Source organism: Rhinoderma darwinii, chromosome 10 (genome assembly GCF_050947455.1).
Source record: "Rhinoderma darwinii isolate aRhiDar2 chromosome 10, aRhiDar2.hap1, whole genome shotgun sequence".
NCBI classification, from domain to species: Eukaryota; Metazoa; Chordata; class Amphibia; order Anura; family Rhinodermatidae; genus Rhinoderma; species Rhinoderma darwinii.
Genome location: NC_134696.1, coordinates 103,145,536 through 103,164,446, shown reverse-complemented (window position 1 = coordinate 103,164,446; position 18,911 = coordinate 103,145,536). Strand labels below are relative to the sequence as shown.

General features: G+C 44.5%; 1 protein-coding gene across 4 annotated transcripts in view; it reads right to left on the bottom strand.

Annotated features, from left to right (window-relative positions):
• The window catches only part of KIRREL2 (kirre like nephrin family adhesion molecule 2), a 93,158-nt gene that overhangs the window by 12,003 nt on the left and 62,244 nt on the right, over nucleotides 1-18,911 (bottom strand). For 2 of the 4 annotated variants that reach the window (XM_075840451.1, XM_075840452.1), the window contains exon 1: nucleotides 7,576-7,874. The exons of the other annotated variants lie outside the window; for them this stretch is intronic. In XM_075840451.1, the coding sequence (XP_075696566.1) occupies nucleotides 7,576-7,630 (55 nt within the window). In that variant the 5' untranslated portion in view covers nucleotides 7,631-7,874. Of the gene's footprint in view, nucleotides 1-7,575; nucleotides 7,875-18,911 lie in introns of those variants that run through there. 4 annotated transcript variants of the gene reach the window in all.

The window sequence follows — 18,911 nt, the reverse complement described above, 5'->3', positions numbered from 1 at the left end:
AAACAAGCCTCTATTGAAAGCTTCCCTTTGTATGCGGCGGTCTCTCTGTGCCAGCTTGTCTCTTTGTGTCGCTGGCCGTCTCTTCAGCCCCTTCCTGTCCCCTGAGTGGCTTTAACAGATTTTTAAAAGCTGTTTTTCTAGAGTTAATCCACTTTCCACCTTTTCATGCTTTCTCTGCCTTTGTGTAAACTGACAGCATGAAACTTGGGGGGGGGGGGGTGAGCGCCAAGGGAGTGGGTAAGAAGAGGGGCGACGGCACTGAGCAGGGATGGAAGGACCCTAATCTGCAGAGAAAAGACTCATCGGGTGTTACAATAAAATAATGGGGGTTTAACCTTATATTTGCTGGAGAGACTTGTGCCCGTTTATATTAACCCCCAGTTTATTTTATACAAGCGGCCGAGAACTTGCGCACAAGCAAATACGGACAAATAGATTTGTGTTTCTTTCCCCCACTTCGATTCGCCAAAAATAAACGCGAAATGTGCTCAAATTTCGCCAAATTTCTTATGTGTTTTTTTCTGCGTCATCGTGATAAATTCGGCGCAGTTTCTGTCTTTTTTTGGGTCTGGTTTTATCCCGTGTAAATTGACGACAGAATCTCCTGCCAATATGCCCATGGTGAATCGTAAAAAGAATGGGCGACCTATCATTGTGCTCGTATCTAGTTGGCGGTGCCAGGGATAAAATGTGGTGATCCATCCGAAACAGCGATCACTTCGGTCTCTCTACGCATGCCAACGATAGGCGGGTTAGCCAATGGTGTAGCAAAACTGGCGAATGTGGTATCAGACCAGACCGCTCGTCTCTGACTGGCAGTGCCGGGGTTATTTTCGAACTCTGCGCTAGGCCTCGCTGCATCGATGAAACCACTTTATAAGGTGCAATAATCATCTTGATATGGTTTGGATTGTACATCTGGAATAATTGCCTGCACTTAAGTCTTTCCGTGCATCCATTAAACACAGTTATCTCTCCCGGCTCTCATTAGTGACTGCTCAGAAGATCTTTCTGCCGGAGACAAAGTATTCACTGTGATTGCAAGCTCTTGGGCCCCCTACAGCCCCCTCCCCTGCTATTCATTAACCACCACCAGCCTGTGGGGGGTTGAGCCGTGTTAAGTGGAAGTTAATACACCATATGGTGTGTTTAAGAGACAGTTTGTCTTGTGTTTTTTGTGATCTGTTTATTGGGGCGTGAGGAATACTATTCACGGATACGGTGCGGAGGTCACCGCCATTCTCCCTATACAGGGACGAGGGGAGGTCCATTCTGTGTGAGAATTGAATCAGAAACTTGTTAGCAGGACACGGCGTGTCACGAAAATATCATTAACGCACCATAACCGCTGCTTTTCTGCATTGGCGCAGCTCCAAAACCGGCCGCAAAAAAACGTTTGTGGTTTCAAAAAGGCTGAAAATCAGTATTTTACAGCCGTTTTTTTGTTTAGCGTGTGAACATACCCTTAATGTAAAATATACCAGAACTAAAAGGGACTGATGTGAAAGTGATCGGAACCACCGTAGTCTGGCCTTGTAATAGGGAGGAATAGCGCTAGGCCGACCGCCATTTTTACGGATGAGGGTAATGGTTTATGTTGGGACTTTCATGGCCGATTTATGGAAGTTCTCTGCCACATTGGTTGCAAAGAAAATGACCTTAATGGTGGGTTATGGCTAGCGCTAGGCCGCTAATTCCAGTGGCGCATCTGCGAGCTAATGCGTCAGTCCTTGTAACCTTCCCCAATATTTCATGTATCAACAGTATCATAATACACTACAATAGCGCCTAAAATGTGCAATACTATGCGCCTTGTGTACAGATAAGCAATTTGCTAATAAAGTTTGTTTAAATACACTACAAGTTGCCTTGTTACGCATGGCAACCAATCAGATTTCGGCTCATATTTTTTCAGTGCAAGTTTAAAAATGAAAGAGGTGATCTGATTGGTTGCAATAGGCAAATCCTTCCCTTTCTGTCTATACATGAAGCCCAGTGTGAGGGTCTCTAGTTTCCCTTCCCAAATCCATAACACATGGGGCCTCCAGTATCACAATTGGCTGAAGTAAAAAAAAAAGTCCATGTTGCCCATACCAACCAATTAGACTCCAGCCTGCATCAACCAATCATATTTCAGCTTTCATTTGTCTCAGCCGTTTAGAAAATAAAATATGAATTCTGATTGGCTGCTCTGAGTTGCCTTCTGGTTGTTATGGGCAACAAGGACACTTTTCATTCATGAAGCCCAGTTGTATTTAAACAAACTTTATTAGCAAATGACTCATCTTAACAAAATATTTACCTGTCTGTAATTACAACAATGAATATCTTGTTATCTACTCGATTAATATCTGCGTCTTAACGTCTAATTACTCCACACCTAACGATCTGCATTTATATACGTCATTGATTATTTTGGCACAAATCAGGTCATGATTATAATTTATATGACCTACTTCGCATGGTAATAACCGGCGGCCTTCATAAAATATGACATACGGCGGATATTATACGCAGATATAAAAGTACTTTATCCAAAACTGACAAGGAAACTGTTGATCGCTTAAAAAGAGCGGTGACAGCGCAAATCTCATTAGCTCTAACATCCGATAACCCACTCGTTTGCAGTAATTATGCATGAATAACGATGTTTGTATTATCTGTATTAATTGCGCGTGAAAGATGACTTTTGGATTATTGTTTTGTTTTTTTTAAAAATAATATTTAGGAAGCAGAAAAGAAAGACTTTAGTCGTTGCACCACAAGAGCTTGCAATCTATTTTCTCGTCGACAGGCGCACGCACTTCTGTTTGTCAGACGCCGGCTTCCTGGGAGGCCAATTAAACTGCCCGGTGCGTTTTTTGGACTGGTCGAGGAAACCAAATGACTTGGAGGAAACCCAAGGATTAAAAAGGAAGGGTAATGGCGGCTCCTTAGTGAGATGTATTGAAAAGCTTCCTGGAGGTTTTACGTGCATTTAGATGAATATACCAAAATAAGTGACGGATAAATAATTACTTTGGGTGGAGTTATTACTTCAAAGGGAACTGCACCCATATAACACCATTCCCCCCATTGCTTTGTCTATAGGATTTTTCATACGCCCTACGTACTATTTGATGGTGACGGCCACTTTGTCTATGATAAAACCAAGTTATAACCAACATGGCCACCATTACAGCTCCCTGAGGTTGTCACCCACATCTCCCCGAATCCTGAATGGCAGGTCTGCCTAGTAAGGCCTCATTCACATCTGCGTTGGGGTCCCGTTCTGACGTTCCGTCTGAGCTTTCCTTCAGAACGGGACCCTGAATAGACACAAACGGAAGCCAGAGGTTCCATCGTCATTGATTTCAATGGTGACGGATCCGGTGCCCATGGTTTCCGTTTGTCTCTGTCGTGCACCGGACCCGTCGTTTTGCCGAGAGCAATAGTGTGGTCAACTACGCTATTTCTTCCTGAAAAACGACAGATCCGGTGCACAACAGAGACCGGATCCGTCACCATTGAAATCAATGGCGATGGAAACGGAAACGTTTGTGTCTGTTTAGGGTCCCGTTCTGACGAAAAGCTCAGACGGAACGTTAGAACGGGACCCCAACGCAGATGTGAACGAAGCCTAATGTGGTGACAAGCCCAGTGGGAGCTATAATGGCGGCCATATTAGTTCTCATCCAACCTTCCCATAGGGTTCCCCTTTTAGAGCTGGGTGACACCACCATACCCTTGTACAACTGGGACAGGAGGACTGGCGATTGTTTGCGCCTTCACCCACCTATGTCATGACCCATGGGGTGATAACCCACTTGCAATGCATATAGAGGACGCCATGCTTGGTCCTGATTTCTCCAGGGACCCCATAGCAGCCTCTTTGGTACGTACTCCCTCAGGGTTAGCATTGGTTCCTGCGATTCAAAGCCAACCAGGGGAACGTGACATAGATTTATGCTGTCGTTACAGGTTTTTCAAGGTTTTCCAAAGACTGATAGGTTAATTGGCTTCCTATTTACATGTTTGAGAAATCAGATTGTGGGACCCACTGGGGACATAGACCTATATGAGGGCATTCTCCATCCGATGCCAACAGATATGTCGGCGCCATGTAAAAATAATGAAAAATGATAAATAATGAGCGCCTCCTGCCTTTGATGCCTACGAGCCACCATACGAGTCGAGTTTAGACTTCTTGATACTCTATTGTATTTCATGCCCCCAATAGACCTCTATAGCGACAATCCACCTCCCCGCAGAGTAGACGCTTCTTCTAATGAGATCTTAAGGTGGCCAAGAGAGAGAAAGAAGTGTCTTAGAAGACTTTGCGGAGAGCGACTACCCCCACCTCTCCTTATCTCTCCATTCAGAACTGTGATCGCCGAGGGATTAACACTGGGCTCAATGTAGACTTGAGTGGTTACACTTAAAGGGAATCCAGCATTATAACCGTGAGTCAATGGGATTTTAGTCGACTCTTTCATTCTACCCATGTGAAAAAAAAACCTTTATTAAAACTCTGAAGAGAACACGATTCTCCGTACAGGGGGCAAGAGTGCAAGCCCCTGATATAAGGGAGCTATAGGAACTGGCAGCTCGAAAGCCTTTGCTGGGAGTGAAGTCGCCCACGTAACACATTTCCTTCAATCTAATCTATGCTTCGCTTAAACCCGTACAAACCTCTTCACACATATTATAATTAGAACCTGGTTTTCCTTTGGCTGCAATGAGTTGCTATGTGGAAATATTGCTTTGCCTTTGACCCTCAGTAGATTATGTATGAAGCTCTTGTCTAATGAATAATTATACCACCTTATGTATAGGACCATGCGTTGTCCTTGAATCTCTTCCATCCAATACATCTCCAGCTCAATTAATGTGCCAAGGTGCAAGACCTAGTCAAAGTCAATCATGGGTTTGCACCATTGACTGACGACTCTGCTTCCTACGGGGGTATCTCTTGTGTAGGGCTGAACCCTAAAGTGGCGCTAACGGACTTAACGGGAAAATACATCTTATAATAATAAATATTTGTAGGTAAACCTTACACTTATTACTATGGGAATATTCTGCCTTACACCGATTACTATGGGAATATATGACTACTGTAACAGTACCCCCTGGTGGACAATTTTTAATGAAATGTAGGAGGTTTACAGATTTAGAAACCTTCGATAGGAAAAGACGATGGCGGCCTCATCGAAAGGAGCTCTATGGATTCAAGACTAAGAGCTACCTGCCTGGGTAGAATTTAGAAGACCGTAGGAAGACACCTGGTGGGTTTATGGGCCGTCAAAATGAAATTCAATGTCAACGTTGGGTAGGTCTACCTAGAATTATTGATTGGCTGTAGACCACATTTAATAGGAACCGAGCTCTTGACCTCACCACAAAGAGTTCGGATCATTGGTAGACTCATTAATACACGACCAATGCCCATTTTTGGGATATCTGTAGCCTCGGGAATTGGACACCATCATACAATGATCCTAAATCTATAATTGTGGAATATTCATATCTAACGTCATCTCCAACGACCTCCAATGGTCAACCATCACACATGGATCTGGTGGGTCTAATCTGTAGATATGATGCAGGCTAATTGGCCAACCAAATTGCATGAGGTATGGACATCTTAAAGCAATCTGCAGCATACAAGGCGATATTGTTGTACTACAGCTGGAGCAGCATTGGTTGTCCACTGGCCAACGCCACATAATAAACTCTTCAGCATGGACCGGGAGCGGGTTTGATATCCGTAGAGGTTTTTTATTATAGCAAAGGGATAATATGTCTTCAATCATAATGTCATCACTCCTGGCAGAGCCACCGCTGAGAGATGTCTGACAGTCCCAGCCATATGGGGGACAATGTGTGGTATTGTTAGGGACACGGAATTCCCGTGAGACCAAACTATTTCTGAGCTGATAAGCCCGGCCTGGTCCCTGTCTCACATACCTGAGTCCCACCAGACTGTGTTATCAGCCCTCTGCTTTTTGTCACCTACTATCACCCCCACCATGAGATGAAAGCACCAGGTTTGGTCCAGTCTTTTATCTTGTCTGCTGCCCCTGCCATGCTGACAGACAGATATTTCTGCAATGTGACCCTTGATGCCCCCCTTGATGACGTGCCAATGAGATAAAAAGGTCCCAATGCAAGACGCCTAACTATGGAGAAAGAAATATAAAGGGGGGGGGGGGGGCATGCGAAAAGGACGCAATGTGCAGTATTTTACCCCTTAAATGCCGATGCCCAGATCCATCTGCAGCAATAAGCTCCAAAGCACACGACGGTGCAGACTACAACCCTCAACAAATATGATACAAACATATTGGTTACCCGTCTACGTTTCTCAGTTGACCATACAGCCAAACCTGTGATGGTCATGGTGGTAGTACTACAAGTCCCAGCATGGTCTGGGTGCCTAAGCTCAGTTTACAATGGCAGGGTGAGCTGGAACTTGTAGTGCCGCAACGATTGACAAGTCACATGTGGCAAAGGCTTAGTATATTGAATGCAGCAGTGAGGGGGGTCACTGGACATATGAGGGTGTAACTTGAAAACCAGATGTGAGGCCAGGCCTATGTAGTGTGGCATGTAACCCCCTCCCCACCCCCCAATAACAGGGTAATTGAGATAACAAACCGTGTCACCCGCGCCTGTCGATAACCTAACCACTGAGATCCCTCACTATAGTAATGGAAAGTGTAATTCCCCGGTGCCTTGGGCGCCATGGTGTAATTACTGCAGAACAAACTTGGCAGGTAAGTACATTGCTCATTAGAATTGTATTATTAGGACACATGGCTTCTCCAGGGGGAGCGAAAAACCCAGAATAGCACAATTATTCCGAGTGCGATCCCCCATTAAATGCGGAGAATAAAGGAAATGAGAAGTCTAGCGCATTTTCATACAATTTAAAAAAAAAAAAAAATCAGCTTTTCCTGCAGACGGTGAAGCCCCCCCCTCGCTCTGACCACCAGGCATTGCAGCAGTGGGCTAGCAGCACGATACAAAGACCAGGCGCTGACACAAGTCTATCAGACCCGCCACCTGGACGGATTGCGTCATTTGGATACATTGTAACTTTTCACACCCGGTGTATATAGTCAGAGTTATATAGTAACATTGATATTGGGATGAAAGAAAAAGACACATGTCAATCAGATCAACCCGGTGGATCCAGAAGAAGGCAAAAAAACCTGTCCAACTTGTCTTAAAGGGGCTCTTCATTACTGGGTCTTCCTATGCAGGTATCTGACCGGTTTACCTGAGTTGCGCCAATATCAACCATCCCCTTTAAGACTAAATATTTTTATCCCGACCCCCGACATTGGCGCAATCATCCATATCCCACATACACGCATTAACCCCGTATGAAATTCCCCTTTATTCGTATAAAACTCCAGCGTGCTCCACCATCCTCATTGGTTTGGAAATTGATCTTGAGATAAGGAAAATTAGATTGTAAGCTCCCTGGGTAAGAGGAGAGTCTATAGGTCCTTTTGTACAGCGCTGCAGAATAGATCGGCGCCATAGTAATAATAACTGGATAGAAGATAAGTTAAAGGGGGCACTTACTTTGATCCGGGATAGACAGGAGCAGGGAACAAAGTATCAGCGGCTTTATCTCCATTCTCCTGAGTTTGGATCCCCGGTTGCGGCTGATGCGGAGGTGTGACTGGGGGGGGGGGGGGGGTGTAGTACTAATTGCAGTAGTCCTTTTTTTTGTGCAGACAGTCCTTGGGGCACTTTGCGCTGCTCTCTGCTTCAGTGCCTGACTTGAATGGTCCTCCTGTATCTCTGCATCCTCTCCTCCACTCTCCAGTCTCCTGACTCCTTCTCTCTGCAGTGGATTTAGCAGGAGGATATTCCCTCCTCTCCTCACTACCCATTGGAGAGAAAGTTCAGCCTGCTGTAAAATAAAGGCAGCCTATCCCCTCCTCCATGTACGTCCCCCCTCCCTCTTGCTCCCAGGTCCCCCCCCCCATCCTCCTCCTCCTCTCTTTACAGCCTCACTAACTTAGCGCATCTTCCAGTTTAGCTTTATATTTACTGCTGTAATGCTGCTCAGCCCTGACCAGGAACTGCTGCCAGTCCCAGCAACGGTCCTGGATTCCGGATTCAATGGTCCTGGATTCAAATGTGCATTTATAATAAAGAGGGGAGGGCTAAATATTTGGGAGAAGAGGGGTAAATATTTGCATTTGTCTTTTTGCAAATAGTAAATATTAAAAAAGAAATAGGAAACATTTAAAAATACATCTAGGCTGCGTTCACATCTGCGTGGGGACTGCGGTCAGGGGTAGTTACGTCAACCCTGAACCCATGAACGGAATCCAAACTGAAACAAACGGAAACCATAGGTTTCAATGGTGACGGATCCGGTGCAAATGGTTTCCGTTTGTCACCGTTGTTTAAGGGTTCCGTCGTTTTAACGGAATGAATAGCGCAGTCGAGTACGGTATTGATTCCGTCAAAACAACGGATACGCAATGGTGACAAACGGAAACCATTTGCACCGGATTCGTCACCATTGAAACCTATGGTTTCCGTTTGTTTCAGTTTGGATTCCGTTCATGGGTTCCCCTGACGTAAAAGTCAGACGGAACCCCTGACCGGAGCCCCAACGCAGATGTGAAGGAAGCCAAAAACAGGGCTGAAATAAGTGTCCCATAATAATATTTAAAAAAAAAGCGCCCCTTATCCGGGTGCATGCCGTCAATAAGTAGCGGCAAACATAGAAATTTACCCACCCCCCCATGTGCATCCTGAACAGGGCCCTCCTCCGCAATCGCAGCCCCGTTCCTGGTGGCGCTGCAGCAAATAGACAGTTGCATATTCTCGTACGATCCTTTTTATCCGTATTGTCGGCCATTAATTGCTCACACTCTGACTGCGAAAACGATGATCTGACGCGTTGGATTATTTTATCTGAAGTTTAATTTACGGATAGACGATCTTAATGCGATCAGCCACACAGGGGAGGGGGGTCATTTTTATACACCGTTTGTTTTGTTGGACGACCGATCGTTCGTACATACGATTTATCTCATGTCTATGGCCAGTAGATCCGGTATCCAAACAGGGCAGAAGACGGCTCTCTAGTCCATAAAATGAAATATAGCGAGACGCTAACGCGTTTTGGGGTTCCAGTCTTTTCCAGGGTCTCTGAAAATCTGAAACGCGTCAGCCCTGGAAGTGTTTTATCAAAAAAGTAGCGAATGGTTTTACGGATCGCAGGTCTGACCCCCTCGTGGTCTGCAGTTGAAGCACCCCCTCCCAAATTATTAAAATCATGGCTCTTGGTTTGTCAGTGGGCATAGTAGGAGCATAGCGGGCCACTATATAGAGAAACACAGAATAAAAGGTTTGACAATGTAGTAGTATAAAAAAAATCAATGACTGGCACAGTGGACTGTCAACTTTAGACCGCCCTCCAACCGCAACCCGGGGCAAAAAATATGGTCTGGAACGAAGTTTGCGCTCCCTAATGGCGGTATTAGGGAGTATAGGGGTAGTTAGAGGAGGTGAAGAGGTAACAGTCGCACCTTGGTCCTGGTGCATGAAAGGGGCCCAAAGACCCCTCTGCCACATAGGAAGACACCCATGGTGGGCGGGGGCAACTGTAACAGATTTTGCAATAAGGGCAAAGTGACGCCTCGGGGGGGGGGGGGGCATAGAACGGGCCCTTGTTCCTGAATGGACTCAAAGACCCCTCTGCCACAATGAGGTCATCAGCAACGATTCCTGTTGTACCCATGTATGAATATGTCCAGGGTGGAGTTGCCCTTTAAGTCATCGTGTCACATTGTAGTAAAAATGTTTTTGCCGCGTTGATCTTGAGACGTCTTTCTCGCTATCAGATTTGTTTGTGGCATTTACTTCAATGCAGCAGAAGTAACAAGCAAACTGCAGATGAAGCCTCTACAGACGGAGACTTTACATTGATAAAAAGCAGCGACTCCGGCGCCTCGTCCCCGGTGGATCACACGACAGGAGATCCGAGAATAACTCCTGTGACAACATATTATGATGCAAATCCTCGGAGGCCGCGAGTCGCTCCCATCTTTTTCCATTCTCTCGTCTCCGCCGGGTCTTCACTTGGGGGAAAAAGGAACCAGGACGACCGTAAACGACAGCCTCGAACACCGCGTCACTCCCCCCCCCTTTTTTTATGACCAATGGCCGACACCTGGGTGTCAACAACCTCCCTTTGAAGTAGCAGGAGATCATCTCAGGGTTTGTTTTTGTAAGTTGGGTCGAAGGATAGTGTCACCTTGTGAAACCTTGTAAAAAAAAAACAAAACAAAAAAAACAACAAAAACAACAAAAAAGCAAAAATAAATAAATATTTTTTACAACAGATTAGAAAACAAAAAGTTGCAAAAAGCATAAAAAAATACAATAAAAAGCTGGATGACACCGCTCCATTCCGTAGATGCTGCAATGGCGGCCATATCGATTGTCATCCAGCTTTTCCGGAAAATTACGTAACTATAACGGATGGAATTTTTTTCCTTTTAAAACCACGGGGCAGATTTGTCGATGTATTTACGGCAGTTTTTGGCCGCAAATATGTTAAGAAATATGGTGATCGGGCCGTACGTCATATTTTTGAAGCTCCTGTGCCACGTTACTTATTTGTTGCGAGCGCTTTAAAGTCACGCAGGGTATGACTCTTTTAGAAATATTTTGGCGCCACTCTTTTTCACCGAATCTGGCGCTAATCGGAGGAGCGATACTGGTGTCCCGCTGGTTTAGTTCCTTTTGTAGTACATATGTATACGAAAGCGTAAAGCTTGCACGAGCTTTTAGATTGCAAGCTCTGCGGGATGCAAACATGGCCGCCGCACTAGATTTGTGCCAAGACCCGCATTCCAATTCTATTCACTGCGCAGCTTAAAAAACTAAATTAGTAATTACTTATCAGACATCTTTATGCAAATGATAATCCCTGGAAGGCATGTGAGTCTGGCAGCGCGTTCCAGCGGAGACTATTTCATATCTGAAAATATATTAACCCACGATCAGCTATAGCGGGAGACGAGCTGGAGAAACCGCCAGGCGCCCGGCTGAAGCTCTGTACTCTTCAATACATTGCACATTAGTAATGTGCAGAGATATTACTGCGCTGGGAATAGTCGCTACGTAACTTCTGCAGCGCACAACCCAGGTCAATGCAGCCGTAAGGATGAATAAATCGGACACAATGGTAAAATTGACCGTTATTGGTCGGTTTTATTCGCTATCCTGCGCAATTATAAACAACGGGAGTAAGACTGAATTCACACGTGATGGTTTTGTTGCATTCTTGATTACCTTTTCATAGGATACTTGATACATTTTTTTTGGTACTGTCTCTTTAAAAAAGAAAATTAAGGTAAACCTGCATGTATTACCGCATGGTTGACGATGCAATTTTTGAGATATCGTGATCCTGACGTAACTATTGGGCTTAAATGTGAGTGATGCAGTTTCTTAGCTATTATATCTGTCTCTGCGGAAGTTGGGTGACAATCAATATGGCCGTCATTACAGCGGGCGTTATCGCACCGCTTTCGCTGAACAATGAATGGAAAATCTACATACAGAGCCCAGCTGCATATATACTGGTACACATGACCCCGCCTTGGAACTTGAAGTCCCAACTTGGGTGACAATTCCTGTAGGTGTGGTAATAGCAGCCATATTGGTTGTCATCTAGATTTCTCAAAAACAGATGCTCAACTGCAAAATAGCTTATAGCGGTTTATACTCCAGAGCTGCACTCACAATTCTGATAGTTGCTATTGGAAAAAGTCAGCAAGCTAGAAGACTAATTTAGGGGGCATTGCATATATTCTACATCAAATGTACAGTGACTGGTGTAAAAATGACACTTCCTGTCTTTCTCTGTGAAGACACTGAACAAGCAGGGAAGGCTGAATGATATCAGCTCAAAAACCAGCAGAATAGTGAGGGCAGCTCTGGAGTATAATACAGGATGTAACTCAGGATCAGTACAGGATAAGTAATGTAATGTATGTACACAGTGACTCCACCAGCAGAATAGTGAGTGCAGCTCTGGAGTATAATACAGGATGTAACTCAGGATCAGTACAGGATAAGTAATGTAATGTATGTACACAGTGACACCACCAGCAGAATAGTGAGTGCAGCTCTGGAGTATAATACAGGATATAACTCAGGATCAGTACAGGATAAGTAATGTCATCTATGTACACAGTGACTCCACCAGCAGAATAGTGAGTGCTGCTCTGGAGTATAATACAGGCTGTAACTCAGGATCAGTACAAGATAAGTAATGTCATCTATGTATACAGTGACTCCACCAGCAGAATAGTGAGTGCAGCTCTGGAGTATAATACAGGATATAACTCAGGATCAGTACAGGATAAGTAATGTAATGTATGTACACAGTGACTCCACCAGCAGAATAGTGAGTGCAGCTCTGGAGTATAATACAGGATGTAACTCAGGATCAGTACAGGATAAGTAATGTCATGTATGTACACAGTGATTCCACCAGCAGAATAGTGAGTGCAGCTCTGGAGTATGATACAGGATATAACTCAGGATCAGTACAGGATAAGTTATGTAATGTATGTACACAGTGACTCCACCAGCAGAATAGTGAGTGCTGCTCTGGAGTATAATACAGGCTGTAACTCAGGATCAGTACAAGATAAGTAATGTCATCTATGTATACAGTGATTTTACTATTTATGAAGATTAATTCTATATGTAAACTGGTGCTTAATGGTAGACATTCCTTTTAAGTGTAATACCCCTTTAAACAACAATGCAGCAAAGTAAAAGTTACATTAAATGCTGCTGCTGCTGCTGCTGCTGATAACAATAAAGAAATGGTATATTATCATCCATCTGCAGTGAGTACATAGGGTAAGCAGATATGGGGAGGTGGTCCAGGCCGACTCTAATGACGTGTCCCCCTCCTGCCATGATTGTTATAAAGCTCCAGGCAAGAACATGAGAAAATAAAAGAAAACATGATGACAAGGTGAGGAGAGCGCACACGTGTCCTGCGGAGCTGAAATCACCACGTACCAGAGGGACATCCACAGATCGGGGCAGGGGGGGGGGGGACCGACCCCCACCCCCAACCCCTTCTACAGTCTCCTATTATATCCCATTATGTGTAATAATCTGTTCTTGCGATGTTCTGCTCCACTTCCAGCAATGATTAAGCCGCATTTGACAATAAGTGCTGGAATATTACACATTGAACATTGTTATTGCCCCGGGGCAAGTAAATATTTGATAGACGCAATCCAAGCACTGGCGGTGAATGAATGTACACGGCTGTGAATCATAGTCTATGCAATAATAATAAAAAGGAAGTAATACTGTGCAGTGTCCATATATACAGATACTGAGAATTACACCCAGTATACAGGACAGGAGAAGTGGTACTGTGCAGTGTCCATATATACAGAATAATACAGATACTGAGAATTACACCCAGTATACAGGACAGGAGAAGTGGTACTGTGCAGTGTCCATATATACAGAATAATACAGATACTGAGAATTACACCCAGTATACAGGACAGGAGAAGTGGTACTGTGCAGTGTATATATATACAGAATAATACAGATACTGAGAATTACACCCAGTATACAGGACAGGAGAAGTGGTACTGTGCAGTGTCTATATATACAGAATAATACAGATACTGAGAATTACACCCAGTATACAGGACAGGAGAAGTGGTACTGTGCAGTGTTCATATATATATACAGAATAATACAGATACTGAGAATTACACCCAGTATACAGGACAGGAGAAGTGGTGCTGTGCAGTGTATATATATACAGAATAATACAGATACTGAGAATTACACCCAGTATACAGGACAGGAGAAGTGGTACTGTGCAGTGTCCATATATACAGAATAATACAGATACTGAGAATTACACCCAGTATACAGGACAGGAGAAGTGGTACTGTGCAGTGTCCATATATACAGAATAATACAGATACTAAGAATTACACCCAGTATACAGGACAGGAGAAGTGGTACTGTGCAGTGTCCATATATACAGAATAATACAGATACTGAGAATTACACCCAGTATACAGGACAGGAGAAGTGGTACTGTGCAGTGTATATATATATACAGAATAATACTGATACTGAGAATTACACCCAGTATACAGGACAGGAGAAGTAGTACTGTGCAGTGTATATATACAGAGTAATACAGATACTGAGAATTACACCCAGTATACAGGACAGGAGAAGTGGTACTGTGCAGTGTATATATATATATACAGAATAATACTGATACTGAGAATTACACCCAGTATACAGGACAGGAGAAGTAGTACTGTGCAGTGTATATATACAGAGTAATACAGATACTGAGAATTACACCCAGTATACAGGACAGGAGAAGTGGTACTGTGCAGTGTCCATATATACAGAATAATACAGATACTGAGAATTACACCCAGTATACAGGACAGGAGAAGTGGTACTGTGCAGTGTCCATATATACAGAATAATACAGATACTGAGAATTACACCCAGTATACAGGACAGGAGAAGTGGTACTGTGCAGTGTCCATATATACAGAATAATACAGATACTGAGAATTACACCCAGTATACAGGACAGGAGGAGTGGTACTGTGCAGTGTATATATATACAGAATAATACAGATACTGATAATTACACCCAGTATACAGGACATGAGAAGTGGTACTGTGCAGTGTCCATATATACAGAATAATACAGATACTGAGAATTACACCCAGTATATAGGACAGGAGAAGTGGTACTGTGCAGTGTCCATATATACAGAATAATACAGATACTGAGAATTACACCCAGTATACAGGACAGGAGAAGTGGTACTGTGCAGTATATATATACAGAATAATACAGATACTGAGAATTACACCCAGTATACAGGACAGGAGAAGTGGTACTGTGCAGTGTCCATATATACAGAATAATACAGGTACTGAGAATTACACCCAGTATACAGGACAGGAGAAGTGGTACTGTGCAGTGTCCATATATACAGTATAAGGGCAGATTATAATATTATATGACGTTACACCCAGTATACAGGACAGGATCAGTGTTACTTTGCAGTGTCCATAATTCCACCACAGTCGATACGCGGACACGTCAGGAACCTTCAATAATAACATTTTCATTGTTCAGATAATAAATCTTTGCTGTATTGAGGAATGAGCAATTTGCACTTGGATTAATTATAACATTCCCCATTTTTTTAGGTAACGATTTCCTGCCAATAGCCCATTCATCCCCTGCACACCCCGCAGTGTAATGTGAACTGTCACATCTCCGTCTCCCCCCCATCAGGCCCTGGATGTTTACTGACTGCTGATCTGCACAAACTTTCCAGCAACAACTCCATTGGAATAACAATGACCGGGGAGCCGGCAGCAAAGTGTAAGTGACTTCAAGGCAAATTAAAACCAAACACAAGGGGGGGGAGGGACTCTAGAAGAATCCGCGTTCACACTCAATCCACTCTAAAGACATTGGGAATTCAAATTCGGTTGTATGATTGCAAATTTTTGTAAAAATAAAGTGTGTGCCCCCTTTCACGGAGAGAGGACCACAGTGGACACGGGCAATTTTAGGGAATTGAAAATCTACAGACGCGTTTTGTTCACAGCAGAACGAAACGAGTCAAATATTTAGATTTTTTATTAAAATATGTTTAAAAATGGGCTAAAATAGATTTAAAAAAATAACCTGTATGGACACAAACTCCTTTGAATGACCCAATTCCAATTACCCATTAGGCCATACTAGGGTAATAGAATAGGGGTTCCCCAATGGTGACCGCCTCTGTGGTAATTGGATGGTCATTGGAGGAACTGTGCCAGAGTGGCGAGGCCGTTGGCTGGGGTTGAGTGACATCATCATTCAGTATGACATCATCACTTGGCTGAGTGTCAAAAGCTGCCAATGCTGGTGTCTGATGAGATAATGTGGACCCCTCCTGTGTGGCATAACTATAGTGAGAGGGGGCAAATGTTGAAGACGCACAAGGGCCAAAGTGCCCAAAGGGGCTAAAAGCCACCAGGCACTTAAAAAGACCGCAGTTATATAAAGTGCTTGTTGCTGACGGGAGGGAAGGTCCTGCTAATAATTTTGCATGTGTCTAAGGACCCTAAATCTACTCTTTCCTTGCCCCATATACCCCCAGTGGGCACCCGCCCCCATATTATACCCCTCCACCCATCTCCATAGAACTGCAGAGTCTAAATAGTGCTTGAGACAGGAATATAGGTGGTTATCTGAAGCCCCCCTTCCCCAAACGCTGTTCCCCACAATTTCTGGGCCCCAATGCCCATGTGGACTGACCCATTGGGCATTTAAACAAGTGGGTCCATGGACGAAGGAGGGACTAAAACCTATAATTCAAATGCAGGGCCTGCAAAAAGAGTCCCTGCCCAGTTCCAGTTCATCCTGACTATAGTGGGGGGGTAAGGGCCTTTATTGCCCAAGGGGGTCCAGACCACTCAGACCCCGTCCTGCAGAAGTGATGACATTGACTGCTCATACTACAGGTTGGTTCAGTAAAACTCATTTTTTTTTATAGGACTTTTTCTCTGCATAGAGCGCTAAATTCCCGCGCCGGCAATTTCCCTTTCGGAACGAGATCTCGCAGCGAGATAGTTGAGATGTATAAATATCGCTGTGATCAGCGCGGCCGCGGCGGCGATGTCTAATTCCGTCCTCTGAATGGTGCAGCTGTGTCTGATCTTATAAGAGCTCGGCTGCAGCTGGAGCCTGCGCTATCTCATCGGCCGCGCGTTCTTTACTGCTCGCCGAATCTGCTGCCCTCAGCACAATCTGCGATATTGGGTTTACAGGAGAAAAAAGAGCTGAGCCTTCTCCACCTTAACCCCTCCACCGCCAAGCCCTGCGCTGATGGACGGACACCCCTGTCAGGCACCGGCCATACATCTGGGCGGTTGTAAACCGGAACAATGTGATTACAGAGCAGGGATCTGAGGTCAGCAGTGGCCGTCGCGGCCCGGATTCGCTGGAGTTGCTAAGTCGCATGTATATTTTATATGAGTGATTATATAAGGGGCTGCTATCCCCCATAGATTGCAGATACACAATTGCTTGCCGGTGATTTAATGGGGAAAAATAAACCATCTTGCAGCAATTCTGCGCTCAACACCTATGAGATTGTTCATCCTGGATCATGAATAAAATGCCAGAACGACAGTAAAGACTGACACCTACTCAGACAGAGCGGTAGGAGAGAGGGAGATGGGGTGGCTATAACAGTGCTGATTTAATAGCCGGGTAATAACCCCCCGGGACCCAGTAATGGCGGCGATTATTGGGCTAGAAGACCAAGATAAGAGCTAAAAATAGGACGATAGGACCACTTTGAGTATTTTTTGGGGCTTGGTTCCCATACGAATGGAATAAGGGTGCGACTTTTAGTGTTTGCGCCCGATGTTTGTTCTCTCCGTGTTTGCCCGGATTTCCTCCGGACATAAATATATGATTAGAAATCAATGGACGTTTCCGATTTAAGGGAGCGCGATCCGAATGGCACGAAAGTCGTATTAAGTGACGCTCTGACGCCAGGAATCGCACGCTAGTGGCTGCATGGCGCAAAAGCATTAGTACGACATGATGCAACATTTGTGTCGTTTTATTTGTATTACTTGAGTCTCCCGATGCTGATCCATCATTGATTTCTACCTTTTAATGCAACTTTGGCGCAATTTACGGTCGCCGTTCTTCACCAATACCAGTATAGAGACTATACAGAGATTCATGCATTAAAAAAAAAAAATCAATGGCCCAGGACGGGCAGGACCGGACGCATGTCGCTGCTCCAGGTAATTCCGGTTCAGTCTTGTTGTTGTAGTCGCCTCCGCGCCGCCGCCTCTGCCGCCCTTTTCCTCTCCCGTGTGTTGTGTACATAGAGGTGGATCATGGAGACGACATTAAAGCCTCTATTGTCAGCACCAAATACACTGATTATATTAGCATACCAATTATTTGCAAGAGAAACCCATCGTCCGCGGAAATCACGCGGCGTCTGATCCGTAATTACAGCTCTGCTAAACATCCTGACGTTGTGACATATCCGATACAAAAGAAACAGCAACAAAGTAACGATAAGACGATGACGTGGCGTTCCGAGGACTCCAGCACAGAGCTGATTGGTCTTTGATTCATCACAATGCACTGACCAATTAGAAAATCGCATACGTGACAATTCCCTGATATGGACCGTTGCGCAGATCTCTGCCTTTTACAAGTGGGATCGATCCAATTATAGAATCACGGGGCCACAGGGAATCCAGAGACATGACAGCCTGTGCCTGCCACTCCATAGATGGCCACTAGGGTGCGATTGCCATCATAAGAAAATATTAGGGAATTGCTATTTAGGTAATTGTCCAATACGTTCCTGTAGGATCGACAAGATTATGTCTTGTGTAGGGTTTCATCCACATTTGTTCACGGGCACGACTACTGCGCACCTCTTGTCCCTTATACAACCTCTGGGACTTAAAGGACCCTAACACCGTGCGCTGCCACTTGTCACCTCCCTGCGGCCCTCCCCCACACATTATTGCAGACAGCTGCTGCTCCTCTCATAGATCAGTGGTGTAATAGGATCCCATATCCATAAAAAAAACACAGATGCCCATATAGATCACCCACCGAGGACACAATACACAACAAGGCGCCCCATTAAAATAATTGGCCATCTAGGTGCCAGGGCCAAGAAATGCATTAGAAGGGTCTCCTGGGTAATTTGTGGAGGGGATTCTAAATAAAGTGACCCCTGTGGAAAGGATATATGATAACTATTCAGCCCCTTTAAGCTATGCCGTACCTTTAAGACATCACATGACTTTCC